This window comes from Rhea americana, unplaced genomic scaffold, assembly GCF_003343005.1.
Source record: "Rhea americana isolate MKP2758 unplaced genomic scaffold, rheAme1 scaffold_146, whole genome shotgun sequence".
Lineage (NCBI taxonomy): Eukaryota > Metazoa > Chordata > Aves > Rheiformes > Rheidae > Rhea > Rhea americana.
In genome coordinates, this window is record NW_028185550.1 from 299,070 (window position 1) to 314,678 (window position 15,609).

General features: G+C 36.4%; 1 protein-coding gene across 6 annotated transcripts in view; it reads right to left on the reverse strand.

The window, feature by feature from the left end:
• The window catches only part of USP34 (ubiquitin specific peptidase 34), a 147,806-nt gene that overhangs the window by 1,500 nt on the left and 130,697 nt on the right, over positions 1-15,609 (reverse strand). For 4 of the 6 annotated variants that reach the window (XM_085299152.1, XM_085299153.1, XM_085299151.1 and 1 more), the window contains 13 exons: positions 14,926-15,560; positions 13,199-13,356; positions 11,476-11,554; positions 8,139-8,265; positions 7,663-7,770; positions 6,499-6,603; positions 6,250-6,374; positions 5,059-5,211; positions 4,015-4,138; positions 2,026-2,105; positions 1,139-1,279; positions 870-1,016; positions 117-276 (listed from right to left, as the gene is read on the reverse strand). In XM_085299152.1, coding sequence (XP_085155278.1) covers positions 117-276; positions 870-1,016; positions 1,139-1,279; positions 2,026-2,105; positions 4,015-4,138; positions 5,059-5,211; positions 6,250-6,374; positions 6,499-6,603; positions 7,663-7,770; positions 8,139-8,265; positions 11,476-11,554; positions 13,199-13,356; positions 14,926-15,560 — 2,142 coding nt within the window. The remainder of the gene's footprint in view (positions 1-116; positions 277-869; positions 1,017-1,138; positions 1,280-2,025; positions 2,106-4,014; positions 4,139-5,058; positions 5,212-6,249; positions 6,375-6,498; positions 6,604-7,662; positions 7,771-8,138; positions 8,266-11,475; positions 11,555-13,198; positions 13,357-14,925; positions 15,561-15,609) is intronic. The other 2 variants (XM_085299154.1, XM_085299155.1) reach the window with 2 other exon arrangements.

Sequence of the window (15,609 nt, forward strand, 5' to 3'; positions counted from 1 at the left end):
GTTAGGAACTGGAATCAAGAAGAAGTCTGCCTTCATCATTAAGAAAGCAATGTGTTGTTAATTTTGTAAAAAAAAAAAAAAAGATTAGAATGACACCAACATTATAAAAGGCAAACCTTTAGTTTTTCTTTCTTTGGCTTCTTGCTCTTGTAACGAGTTCCTCTGTTGCTGACATGCTCTACATTTGTTTAAAAGCTCTTGTAAAGTTGGAATCAAGGCTGAATTGAGCTGTTTGGGAGTATGCACTGAAAGCAGCAAGGCAAGTGCTCGGAGGTCCTGAAAAAACAGAAGTAAACAAACATTACTAGCCTCAATTAAAAGTCTGATTTGATTAACCCTATCTGTGTAATAAAAAAGAGGCTCCAATATGTTCTGAACACTCCTGAACGTTCTAAATATATTTACACTACTGAAATTTCTCACTCACTGCTACATGCTGACTTTCGTGTAGATCCATCTGTTCCTAAGCAGATGACAACACTGCGTTGCTCACTGTAAGATGAAACCTTCTGCTTGGTTAGAACATTTCCACGCGTAATTCCAGTGCACTTCGCATTACTTCTAGTTACTGATTTATTTCTATGATGTGCAGCCCCCCTAGTCCTATGATCGCCACCACGAGCATGGAGAGTTCAGGAGAGCTCAGACAGGTGCTCTGTAAACTTCCGACTGCCTCTTCAGTAGAGGTTAAAACCTCTGGCAGGCAGTGAGCTTCTACAGCTCGGCCCTCGCGATTCCGCTTGTGCGCCACATCCAGCTAAAACGCCCCTCTCCTGACTAGAGCCTGCCACACGGCACTGAAGTGCTTCCATAGAAAACAAGCTGATCCTAAAGGTTTCCCCTATTTGAATGGCTTAGAAAAGACTCACCCCATTTAAAGTAGAGCTTGCTTTGGAAATTTCGACTCTCTGATTGCTGAAGTCAGATTCTAAGCTTTGATACTGATTTATTAGATTTGTAATTAAAGTATTGATTAGGTTGGCACAGTTTGCTTCAGAAAACACCTGCCCTTGAACCTGTAAAGAGAAGACTTATTTTAAAACCACAAAAAAAGCACTGTGAAAGCAATATACTAAATCTAAATAACATGTATGACTGCATTTCTCAGAGTATAAACTGTCACCAGAACACCACATACCTTTAGAAGAAAGTGGGTCAAGAAGGTATATACAATGTTGTTGTTAAGGAAGGTCCGTTCATCCATTAGAATACATTTTATGTATTCTGCAAAAACTGGATCTTCACAGAGAAGCTTAACACAGTTCTTTGACATTGCAGACTAGTGAAGAAAGAAAGAACACCGCAAAATCATCACTGGAAGTACGACACTCCCTTAATATTGTCTCCAACATTTGTCTTGGTTGTCCGAAATCTAACCAGACCCACTGATACTGGAAAATTCTTACCTGATGCTCCGGAAATATTTTTATCAGTATTAGTAAATTGTACAAAATAACTATTGCTGATCGCTATCAGCAAAATTCAGTTTTTAAGGTTCGTTYCATGGGAATGCAAGTTTATCACAATCAGTTTCTATTTAAAGTCTCTCCTGATCTGTGAGYCAACTGCAGGCTCCTCCCGCAGAGGGGCAAAGGCCCCTGGCTCGCAGTGGGTGCACTACAATCTGTTGCACAAGGAAGACACCAGGCTTAGAGATCTCTCGATTTTTATTTCCATCACACCAGTGCTTGCATCATACAAAAAGCAGAGAATTCAGAGAAGCAGAAAGAAGTMAATTCTGTACACTGCACAGGTTCCCGTTCTTCCCATACAATGTACCCTGTAAAGTTACTGCATAGAGTTTGCAGGACCTAGGGAATCCTGGGACCAAACATAATTTGCTAGATGATACTTGATTTATCATGGTTTATTAGATGACATGCCACATAAACAGAGGTACTGTCTACTTGAAATGTTAATATTTTGAATTAGTAAATAATATCCACTAGTTATGATTTACTGATTAATAGCTGCTTCACAATCAACCATATTTGCTTGCATTTCCATTCAATTAGTTTTCCTTACCTGAGTCTGACAAAGCTCAGTCCAAAGTTTGGGGAATAATGCAAGATGAAGTGGTAAACCTTCATATGCAACGAGGACACCTGAAATTTTATGAAAAAATAAAAGTTATTAGGTGAGAATGATCTAAAGCTGATCTCTGTTGGATTTATTCATTTGCTGATATACGCAGTTCCAAAGTAGTTTCCTTTGATATGATCACATTCAAAGGATATGATCAGAAAGACCAATTTTACAGTACAATTAATAAATACATCCCATGAGTATTTCTGTGAAAAGTAAAAAATATAAAAACTAAAAGAGGAGCTGGCTTTAGTTATGGATTTGTAACCAGATTCATTACTGTTTTCTTACATTGTTAACTGGTCAACTAAAGCACTGACAGGTTTTAAATATGTTTTTAAAATAGCATATTGTTTTTATAGGATGATCTTCATTATTCCCCCAAGCACCATGGTTACCTAGACAATGGAAGAGTTAAGGGATACACTGAACAGTAATAATCAATACGCACCCTCAATAAACTTTTTTTTACCCAAGAAACCTATGGTACACATTAATAATGATAGAATTAAAACCGCAAGGAAATGACAAATACTGAACAAATGAGTGATTCAGGCAACCAAAAGAACATCCAATAGTGGTTTCATGGACACAATTAATTTTGCATAGCTTTAACTGTCTAAAAGTTTGACATCTAAACAAAGCTAGCTATCTAGGTTGTACAGGCAGAGAAAATAGGCATTTTCAGAAGGTGATTCATGCTGTTTAAGCAAGTATCTTAAGAATCAGGAGATAAATTTTCATCTGAAGGAACCTTAATAGCCTTTAATGGGAACAATGCCAATAGGTCACTGTTTGAATCAATATTCAGGAGAGCAACACGTTTCTTATCACCGGAATGAATCAAATGCAAAATTGTCTAAAATAAGATAATCCCTAAGTCCTTGGACTCAGGTAATTAATTAAAGAGTGAAGGCTTATATTCTTTTATAGTCTTCTAAAATGTAATGGGGATACTCTGAATAGTTGCAGGAGTTAATGCAAGTTTTTTTTTCCAGTGCTGCTCTAAGCACTAAGTATCGAATGATGTCTGCATTTGGCTTTTGTAACTTGGAAGGCAAGTGTAGCAGGCGTCTGGCTAGATGCCTCAGTTTTAGGCAACGGGAGTCAGGTGAGATGACTCCCAGCAAGTGTGTCTGTGGGATAACTGTGATTGCATGACTTTGACATTGGGGCACCTGAACCGAGCACACTGTGCTTGCCCTAAGGTGCCTTAGTGGAAAAAAGAACAATAAAAAGATGATGTTCCTTCAGACTAACACATGCATTTAATGGGGCAATTCAGACCAGGAGGCTCTTCTGTAGAGAACCAAGTAAAATAGCTGGAGTAATTATACAGATAAAGTCATCAATGCCTTGTTCACACACTGAAAAAAAAAATAGATTTACGTTGTTACAGGAAGAAACCCAAGTACTAGTGCTATCTACTTTCACAGCTGAAATCGTGTCTGTGTTTTCAGGTACAAACTATATTCACTGAGTGGTAATAAGCTTAGTTAAGTATCATGGTGGTTTCCAAACCAACAGAGTAAGTTAATCCCAGGTTGGTAACAACAGAATGGGCACCATTCAGTGGCTGCCTAGATGGCCCTAYGTGTTCCCGGGCAGGTAAAATCCTAATTGCCAGAGACCGCAATAATTAGCAGAGATACCAGGGTTTCAGGTTCTGACCAAATCTCACTGGTTGCCTCAGGTTCTTTCGGGACAAGCCTGAGGCATGACAATCAGGCAGACAAAACCGCACTGCTATTATATCCGTTTTACAACTCAGTGCATGCAAGAATAAAACTTTAATTTCTAAAACTACTGTTATCACAAGTTTCACAAACATTGCTTTTACTTAAAAACGTTAAACATGAAACTCAGTGGAGAAGCACCATTATCACAGCAAAAGAAAATTTACTTAAGCCACATAACTTTCATACTTACTCATTTTAACTAAAGTTTCAGTGAACTTTTCACAGTTGATTGCAACTCGACACAGTAGATGGATGAACTGATGGTAAGAGAAGAAGTAATCTAGCAGCATACGATCGTAAACATCATCTTTGCCCTGAAGATTTAAGAGAGCTTCATTCAAACTACGTAAGCAACTGAACAGCTACCAGATTTCCTAAGCATTTAGCTTAATCTTACCACACTCTTTGCCCTAAAATGTTTAATCAAATGCTACAGAACAAAACTATGTCGTGTCTCATCAGTACCTCCTTGGCAAGCATAATACTGAGACCACAGTAGGAATGGCAAATTCAATTCCCCTCTACCCGTAAAAACTCCTTGTTGCAGTATTCTGAACAAGCAGACTGAAAARGCACAAAGCTGCATGAAAACCACATCTTGAAGATGATCAGACAAGAAGGCAATAATTCTAAATCATATACAGATATCCAAATATACACTACTGCTTTTTAGACCATAATTTGTCAGCTACTGTCTGTCTTCAGAAGTCAGAATTTTCTTAAAACCACACTTCAGAAGCTTTCAAAGCAGTATCTTCAGGAATACCTCAAATCAAAAGATACATTTGCGCCAAGGGTTTTATATGTGAGCATTTAAAACTATTTGGAATGTACGTGCTCAAAAGTGCATTAGATTGTGTATACCASATAGCCAGAAAGAAATTCAAGCAAACAAATATAATCATATATAAACAAAAYGAATGAAAAACGAGCATGCAAAAACACAGGTAAACATAATTGTGGTTTTAAAGGCTTAAAAATCTGCTGGTTCCTAACATATATGAATGCATTACAAAATGCAAGATACTCTGTCATATAATATAATTACTTTTCAGTTCAAATATTTACATTATTTTCTGTCACATCCATTACAGATTTATACATGATGGGAAAACCACTACAGACAATTTCTGGATCTACGCAGTTTTTTAAAAGCATCGTTACACAGTAAATTTGATGGTACACAAATATACAAAGCATCATTTGAAAGCTTTAAAAAAGAAGGGTTACTTACCCTACAGTAACCGTGCTTCTTCGAAATGTGTTGTCCACACAGATTCCCATCTACGTGCACATACGCCCCATGTGCAGGAGATTGGATTCTTTCTGAATAGCAGTGTCCACTGGGGCTGTGCCTGCACCCAGTGTGTCCTTGCGACCACTGTACCTGAGGGCATAAGGGGTATGGCGGCTTCAACCACCACTCAATTCCTTCACCAATAAGAATCCCCTATGACAGGACTCCTCTGAGTTAGCATAGGAGGAGGACCACAGAATCTGTGTGGACAAAAAATCTTGAAGAACCACAGTTACTGTACAGCAAGTAACCAGTTTTCCTTCTTCAAATGATTGTCCATACATATTCACTTCAGGGGTGGGATTCATCTTACCTGACTTCAGCTATCTAAAATCTAGTGATTTAAGTATTCTCTGCAGTCAGTGGAGAGACACACAGACTCCTCCAGAGGAAGAGTCAACTTATCCAGATTCAGCTGTCTAAGACAGGTAGGATGAATCTCCTTCTGAGGGTAGTAACTATTTCTCTCCATTAACCATAGAAAGAGCCAGACATTGACCTTTTAGATAGGCAAAGTTACGCAAGTTGAATCCCACCTTAGACAACTAAAAAGCCAGTGCTGCAACTTTAGTAAYGGGACATGGCAAGTGACTACAAAGTAGCCCCAACCAAAGCTGGCAGGAAGCCCACAGAAGGGAAAATAGAAAGTAAAAGATGTAAAGTCCTACACAACAGCCCTGCATGTTTCAGGTATCAGTATTCTACCCCAACAAAGAATAGATTCTGCTTCAGTCCTGGTGGAATGGACTCTAACAAAACCTGAAGGATCTATTCAACTATCTGTTAATAAATCTGAACATAGTTTGAAACTCATTTGGACAATCCCTGGGCTGCTCCTAAATCTTCTCTATAAATGCCACAAACAGATTGGAAGATCATCAAAACGATTTTTTTTTTCTAAATACAAGGTTCGAACTATCATTACATCTAGAATATGAATCAGGGAAATGGTGCTTCTGGAGTGCACATCTAGAATGGAGTATATGAGGACAACACATCTTGAAGAAGAATTATGCTTTGTTAATAAAGAATAAGTAAATGTATTATGCTACTGGATTCTTTTAATACTTTTAAAAAGAGGGAAAACAGCAGAGAAATAGCTATTCATWTGATAATATATTTACATACCTTGCTGGCTTCCACCATGGTAGGCAAGAGGCACATATTAAGCTCAGGACGAGGAGGACGAATATTGCTTTTTCCCCCTATTAATTTCAAATTTTCACGACATGGAAAATAAGGTCCAAGAGACACTGTAGTATAAGTTAGGATAAAACAGGGATATATTAAAAAAGTCAGTATTTGAAATCCGTAGGGCACATGATAGATTAATTATAGTGTAATATAACTTCAAAATACAATCACTGAAATACCTACTTGGGATATTACTGTGGTGGTATGTACAATGATTGTGCTGTAGAAATGGAACCAGAGTATGTAGGAAATCATGAGGACTTAAAAGTACAAGCTCCTTGAGGACATCTACAAACAAAAAGTTGTTTTTGCTATTATACATTGTTATTTCTTAACAGCAAACACTTTAACTTATGGCTCATGCATTTTCACACCTATCATATCACTCCGCTAGCGTGCATCGTGGAGGTATGCTTTACTGTGAATAGCAGTAAAGTGAATACACCTAAATCAGTCAAGATTCCCTTCACCTCTTCTACTAGAAGAAAATCTGCTCAGTGACCAAAGAGAGTGGTGCCAGGTTGTAGAAAGTAGAAGCTCAACAAAATTACCCTCTCTCCTTCTTCTTTACCATATCTGTTTTGATGCCTGGAAAATGTCAACCAGCAGCAGTCAGGAGGGCAATGAGAAAGGCACTCAAAATAAGGGGAAAATGCATACAAATCACAAAAAGAAGGTTTAATGTGGACAATGTTTTAGGCCTTCATCAGCATGCATAAAAATGAAGATTGTACCCATTTAAAATATTTTAAAAAATCTAAATAAGAAAATCTTTTCAAATAGGTCTTCTAATGCAAGAAAGACACTTTTTATATAATGTCTATGCCTATATTTTAAAAAGCAAATCCATTCACTTCTACAAGGAATTTAAGTTTTACTTTAATTATTATATTTTGCAGTAAATGGRTAATAGACATTAAGAGTTGTTACTCAGAGTAACTTGGTTGCCCTGGATCCTTCTGAAAGGACCTTTAGTTACTACTTGGAATTTCAATGTAATATTTGGGATATGATTCTAAACTCACTAACACTTGAATTCAGGAGTTGTTGCTTTATCAATGTAATCTGTTTTTAAATTAAGCTTGTTAACAATTTGGCTTTTCAAATGAATGCAAACTTTTGTGCACACAATCTGCAATGCCTACCAAAATATAAATATTAATTTTAACCTGATGAAAATAAAATTAGTTAGAATAGTAACTTTGTTGATGATATTAATAATAAGCAGTCCTAGTCTATGTAGTATCTAATGAACATTTACAATTGTAAAACCAGAATTTAAAGTTCAACACTGGTAACTACATAGAGCCAGTCCTTCCTGCTGGCAGCTACAGTATTATGACTTACCAATACAAGCGTTTCTGAGTTCTGGAGGACTATATGAATTTAACAGAGTTAAGAGCTTATGGGCAAATTCAATTCGCTCCTGCCACTGAATTAGAGCTTGTTTCACATCTGAAAATGCAAAAAAACATATAAATGTGTTTAATTTCTCAATAGCTCTTGAAATAAAGCAGAGAATTYTACTGTGGAACTGTTTCAAAAATCTGGTTTTTTTCCCCCTCAACATGATTTTAATCAATTTAGAAATCTATGATGTGTCACCRGTCTACTGCTATCAAATTTACTTCATTTAGTTTTATATTATGTCAATAAGCAATTTAATAATTTAAWAATTGTTGATAATGTCATCTCTGTTACTCTATGGAAATTACATCAGTTATTAAMACCAGGTAACAAGAAAGATACAGGACAGTTTTGGGATTATGAAAACTCAATTAACAAACAACAGGTAAAATCCTTTAAAATAGTTATAAGCAAACCTTTTCTCTGAAGATACGGACGTGTTGACTTCAGAACTGAAAGGAATATAGACAGAAGTTCTACCAGATCCCCAGTCACATGGCAGGCTGTGGCCTCATGGTACATCATGTGCAATGTGTTAAAAGACTACGAAAAAAGMAAGCAGAGCTTTATATTGCCAAATACACTCATTATCATTTCTAACTCTAAAAACAATGCTTTTACATTTATTTTATGCTCAAACAAGATACATCAAAATGTACTGTGCTAGATACAAAATTAGTCAGAGATGCCAATGTTTAGAAAGAGTGTTAAGTTTATATACACAATTAGAATATTTATAGGGATGGGGAAGGGGAGAGAGAACAAATGAACAGGCATTTTATATAACAACCTGATACAATTCTTGACTTGCCTATATAGTTTTGGCAATAATGAAAAAGAGGCAGTCTTGTCCATGAGTTAAATTGAAACTTAGTTTTGGCTATAATACTGATTTTTGTTCTTCTCACTCAACCCAAAAATTACATCGATATCAAATTTTTCACATGTATGGGCCATGGGAAACTGAATTTGTAAAACAGTATAACATTAACCTCTACACAAGTAACTACCTACCTCTGCTCAAGAAATGAGCATTTTCTGAACATATCCAATACAGCTTATAAAGATATACATTAAAAAACATCCTGAACTTCAAGATAAATGCTTTAAACATTAGTGATACAGTCAGGCAGATTGCCAATTACCTTTGAGCCCACATAATTACAAAGTTTTCATACTTAACATTTATCTAAAACCAGCAAGCAAAGCGTAACTGGAAATGCTTTATTTTCTCTAATCTCAGTCTTCTTGCCTAGATACAAAATGATATTAGAGCTGCATAAAGAAAGACCCATATGTGAATTTAGGGAAAAAAAACCAGAAGATTAATATAGATGCTAATCACGCTTCAAAATGCTGTTAAAAGATATATGATACACAATTCTGTGTCAGATAAATTACTTTCCATTTTGAACTGTATCTTCRGGCATCTCAGATTTATAGAAATACTGGGAAGGAAGAAGCAAGTCATTTCCCAACATCACAAAAATTCTAACACAAGATGTAAAAAAATAGATTTAATCTGCTGAGATATTTCAAGGATAAGGAAACAGAAGCTCATTTCCTGTAATACAAAATCTYGATACAAAATTTTTATATTACAAAGATGAAAGATACATGGACAATGCTGCTAAGTGAAAAACTGTTTTCTGGATGTGACAATTCTTTAATACAGTATTTTCCACCACACAAAATACTTTCAGTGAGCAAGTGAAAAATACAAGGCCTGGTAGCATCAAGTTGCAAAGCAATTCAGCTAGGAGCTGAACATCTAATGATGTTCAGAAATTTTTTATCTAATTTCTAGTAATGTTTTACCTGATGATGAATTGCATCCTACATTAGGTATTCTTTATAATCTTAATTTTTAATGGCTAGCATGGATCAAAGTTAACTAAGCTGTTAAACAACAATACTTGGTGCACATACATGTTTGTATGTTAGTCTACGTATGAGTTTAACTGTGAATAAGGTTACTGTTTGGTTCCTAACTTTTTAGCCCAAGTTTATTGAATGYAAGCATTTAAAAGATAAGGAGGAATAGATATTCTGGAGTAACTAACTACAGCTAACACAATAGGCTTAAATTTGTAACAAGATTGTGAAAATTTAATTTTCAAATAGTACTGCAGTGTCTTCATTTTTGCCTCTTCTATTTGATTTTGTAATTCCAGCTTTTTCTATCACACTTTGTTGCAGAAAATACAAACCAAGAGTTGTTTTTTTTTTTTTTTTTTTTTTTTACAAGTCATAGAGCTGGAATCAGCCTTAAAGAATCATCTAATCCATCCATAAGCCTTAAGGCAGACTAAGTATATTTATATCCTTGACAGATGTTTGCTCAAGCTACTCTTGAAGGCTTCCAGTTGTGTTGGCTTACATCTTTCCAAAACAAACTATTCTAATATTCCATTTACTGTACAGTGACAACTACTGTCTATCTACTTGTTCTGTATAATAGATTTATACCAGTTTATTGTTCCTCAGTTACACTGTTTTGCATATGYCAAGAATTAATTTCATCTTATTTTTACACAGTGTCTCCAACACATCTAGATCATTTTGACTTTTATTCCKGTTCTCAAACACACCTAAACGCCTCCCAGTTTGTGTTGCCAGCATATTTAATGACACTTTCTAGTCCACCAATCAACTCAGTAATGGAAGTGTTGAATAGAATCCAACCGCTTCCACYCACTTTAGAAGAAAAAATAAGCACTTTATTTGCCCTTTTTAGTCTTGTTGTWTCTCTCTCACCTTCAAAAAGTTGCCATTAACAGTTCAGAGTATTTCAGGAACATGTTTTAGGCTTTTCCTACATTAGTCAACAGCACAGAACAGTACCAGTGGATCTAAAGAATGTAACAGTTGGTGTGGAGGGCTCGACATCCAAACTGCACACATTTCAAGGCTGCACTATTTATTTATTTATCTCTATTTTGGACTAATTCTGATCGCATGGACTAAATGTCCATTTACAGCTGGAGCACACGACCTGTGCTCCTGGAATACATCTTGAGGTTTAGTTTCATCTGAAAGGAATATAGTTATGTGCTCTTAGACCACTCCTTCTTGTGAGCAAAGGTAGAGTACAGAGGGAAGATAGGGAGAGTTGCCTTAAAAGTGCACTTCTAATCTGAACTGACATCTGTGTTCAAAAAATTGTAAGCACAATAGATATCCGGGTATCCCTTAAGTTGTTATTTTGGTATTTTCACCTGTAACCTTAGCCCTTTTTACTAGTAATAATTCTGACTGTGCTTAACTATTCACTCACAGCATCTGTAATAAGAAGAATCATGTCAAAAAAAGCCATTTCTTCCTAATTTATAAGCTTTCAGCAGACCTAATTTTTTCTCCATAATGGACCTCAGAACAGGTGTATCCATCCTTGATATATGAGACAACACATCACATTTTACTTCTTGCTCATCCTTCCTATTTAAGCTACAYCATTTTATAGTTGTTCTACCAAGTCAGTTATCAATTAAACCATTGTCTTTATCCAGTATTAAGATTTTTGTTGCCTCAAATTTAGTCATTAGAGTTCCTGTATTACTGTTTAGAAATGTAAAACGTCTGCTAATCGTTTTTGGCCTTCATATGATCCTTAAGATGTCTCATATTATTCCACATCTTTATTTTAAATGATATCATATTAAAACAACCTAAAGCCAACACTTTTGTAAGGAAGGGGAAGTGATGAGTTAAGAAAACGAGATGTTTATTTGAATTACAAAGCAAAATATTTACCTCAGTCATCAGAATCAATCCTCTATTAAACACAACAAGAAGTCTGTCTTCATCAGATTCTAGTAATATTCTGAAGGCACTAGGAAAAAAAATCCAAACACTTAGAACTAAAAAATGTTTATCACCCTTCATGTTTCATGCAAATGTTGTATTTTTGAAAATAATCACAGAAGAAAAAAAACAAAACCTAACTGCTCTTATTTTTTTTTTATTAAAAAATGTCTCTCACATCAGCTTCCTTTTTAAACAGCCTGTTATCCAAAGTAATTTATAAATAAACTTTACAAACGCATTATCCAAATGTCTGCAGCAATGTTAAAAACTGAGGAAAACAATGTATTTCAAAAGAGAGAAATACGTGCTTCTCAAATACGCATTTAAACAGAAGGTCCAGTTAAGCATATGCTTGGACTTGTATAAAAATATTTCTATCCGAACATCTTATGTAATAAAGCAGAAAATAAAGAATTAGCCAACAGCTAATCAACCATTCATCTCAAGATTCCTCCATTACATTTGGGAAAGTCAGGCTGCACTTTATGACAGATAATTAGGTTTAACACCTCAAGTTGCAGAGGTCATTTCTCCTTTTCACAGGAGCATTTCAGTCCATCAACAATAGCATTTAAAACTCTACTGCCTGGCCTATGCACTCAGGCTATTTATAGTTATACTCTAAAATAAAATGAAAACAAAACCAAAAAGTCACCTGTGTCAGATATACTACTAAAATATACTCAAAATTTTGAAGATATGATACAAGAAAAAACTGTCCCACCAGTATAATTTCTAAGTAACATTTYTGCCCAAGAACGAATGCCAATAACAGCAGATGAAATTACCGGTTTGCCAATCTAGACAAATCGTGATAGGCTGGGGTAGGAGAATGGAATTTTGAATTAAATGCTGAATTTGCAGGTTTGATTGATTTTAGTTTTTTTTCCAGGGGCTCTACTAATACCATTTTGTCACACTTTTTCTTTTTGAACAGTAACAAAACCATAGAATCGGTAAGGTTGGAAGGGACCTCYGGAGATCATCTAGTCCAACCTCCCCGCTCAGCAGGGTCACCCAGAGCATGGTAGACAGGGTTGCATCCAGGCGGGCCCTGAGTATCTCCAGAGAAGGAGACTCCACAACCTCTCTGGGCAGCTGTTCCAGTGCTCCGTCACTCTCACAGGGAAGAAATTCCCCCTCACAGTCAGGCGGAACTGCCTGTGCTTCAATTTCTGCCCATTGCCTCTTGTCCTGTTACATGGGACAACTGAAAAGAGTTTGTCCCCATCCCCTTGACACCCTCCCTTCAGGTGCTTGTACACATTGATAAGATCCCCTCTCAGTCTTCTCTTCCCCAGGCTGAAGAGGCCCAGCTCTTGCAGCCGTTCCTCATAGGGCAAAATACAACTTGTTTTACGGTCGTTTATTGCACAATATTTGTTTAGCTGTATGAATTTTTAGATGATGAACCTTCTAAAACAAACAAATAAATGAATGAATGAATAAATGAAAATATAAATGAATAAATTTTTCATGGGCAATAGCCTTTGGAAAAAAAAACTTATAATTTTAACATTCTGCTGGTTTACTTCTGAATCCTTGCAAATTTTCCAAAAAAAATGTCAAATGAACAACCTTATTTTTTATAGTACTTCACATTCCACAAAACATAGTTCTTGTTCAAACAAGATTAGATTGCTATACTACAACTTCACTACTAACGTACCTTATTAAGGTAGTCCAACAAGACCGTCCATCCAAGCAGCGCAAGTAACAGCTTATSGTTGTTTTCTTAAATTGCTTTATATCTTCTATCTCTTCTTCTCTCATGTCTGGCCTCTGAGCTACAAATAGTTGCATGAGGTTAAACAGTTCTTCTACTGCCTAGAATACACAAAAACATTAGGTTAGCATAATCTCTTTCAATATGTTATCCTTTATATCTTCTTATTTATTCCACTGAATTAATTCTACCAAGCAATACATAGAAGAAATACACGGAAGCGACTTTAGCAGTGAATATATTTTACGTTTTATAACAATGTTATAAATTCAGCAGACAACACTTGAAACTGAAATAATTTAAACTAAATAGTTCCTAAAAGCTAAAAAATAAAATGTAAAAGTTGTGGCTATTTCTTTTTTATCTACCATGCAGTTTTACTTTAGCCTTTACTATTTATTGTGTGGATAAGGACATAAACTATCTGATGATGCTCATCATACATCCTATTTTTCTGAAGAAGTTAGCAGCAGATTTCAAAACAATATTCATAASTTGTACAGGTATTTGAGATAGCTCTTTAGAATCTTAAAAGGATGTTTGGACACTTACTAACAGTAAGTTATTCTGTAAGTACAGTAAGTAAATTTGTTGCTACATATGTATAGATAGAAGAATCTGGGACATCCAGCTCCATGTGATCAAAGTTCCTGGCTTTCCTACAGGAATTCAGGGTCATTTTCTGCAGCACAGGTATGCATGTTCTCTGTGGATAATATTCATATTTTAAATAACGCAATCCAGAAAGCTGCTTGTGCTAAAACTCAGTGAAGTCCTATATGCATGGACGATTAAACACAGTGGAGTAAGCAGGGCTGCCTGTGATACAAATGGAGACTGGAGGGGAGATGCAAACGAGGAAAGCAGCAGTACTATTTCTAGACAGCCAGAGTGTAAATTCACTCCATGAGCTGAATCAGACAGAAGTTTAACCCAGAAGATTCCATATATCGTCCTACTCTACCTAGAGAGAATAATCTCTATATTCTTTCTGTCCTTGCACATGCATAAGGGACCTGAGAGCAAGATTCACTGAGTAAYCATGCAAAAATGCATACTTGGCCTCTTAAAAGTCTTGTAAGCCTGTTTGCTCACCATCACACACAGAATATTTTAACCAGTACCTATTTTTCTATTGCATGTGYCATTGTATCATAGAGATAGTGAAACTCTCAGTGTTCCAGTGCCTTGCAAAAGATACACAAGTGTTCCCAAAGTGAACAACAGGCCATCCCGTTTAAATGAAACGTGCTAAATTTTGGTCCTATTCAAAAACCTGAAAGCAAAGAGGAAACTAACAGGGAATTCCTCCAGGTCTGCTTGTTAGAATGCTATGTGCTTTCTGGAGACCACCACTAAAGGTCCCTGATCCTCATAAACTGGGGTTCAGAATACTGAAGAACAGCAGCAATATCAACATCTGCATCCTCAAAAAGCAGATGCTCTCCAACGGCCACACAAAAAGGGAAAAAATACACAAAACATTACCCCCGCAGAAGGACAGCAACTGCATCTAAACACATTCTAACTACTTATACAGAAAATCAAATATCATACTTTTACCACTGGATACATAAAATAGGTCTTCTCATCTCTCATTAAAAGAGAAGTTCAGTAAGGGAGAAACTATTACAAAAAGAAACGGCACCCTTCAGCATCAATCTACTTACTCCTGGGTACTGACTGGCATGTGGCGTGAGATTCTTAAAGGCCCACTGGATATTCTGGTGAGAAGCCAACTGCCTCGTGAACGCAGGGGACTGCTCACAGCAGAGGCGCAGGATGCCATAGTAGGCAGGGAGCATCCCACGGTTAAAGAGCACCACATCCTGATCATCATGGTCTGCGAGGATGTAATTGAAGGCAATGTTCTTTGTCACCACCGGATTCTGTACAATAAGGCGTACATTCTCTGGACAATCGACACACACGTTATACCAAAAAGATAGCAAAGCCTGTTTATTGTGGTTGGTGGCTATAGCCGGTTCAGAAAGCTTAGGCTGGAAAAGATTCCATAAGTCCATGAAGTACGTAGAAAACATGAGTTTCTCAGTTTTTGAGATCAAACAGTATGTCATGAAACTGAAGTAGGGCACCAGTTTTGTAGTGCCATGAACAGCAGCATCAACATACAGCTTAGCTCTCGAAAGAAGGCCAAGAAGCACATTGTAGACTTGATGAAGAACTACTGTAGTATCTGGACTGAGAGGCAGATCACGTGTAGGGATGTGCAAGGAGCGGGTGGATCGGAACATCTGACGGAACGAATTGCTTGGAATAAGTGACACCAAGAGATAGGCTGCAGCTTCAAATAAAAACAAACTTGTTATACTGTTGAAAAGGGCATACATGCT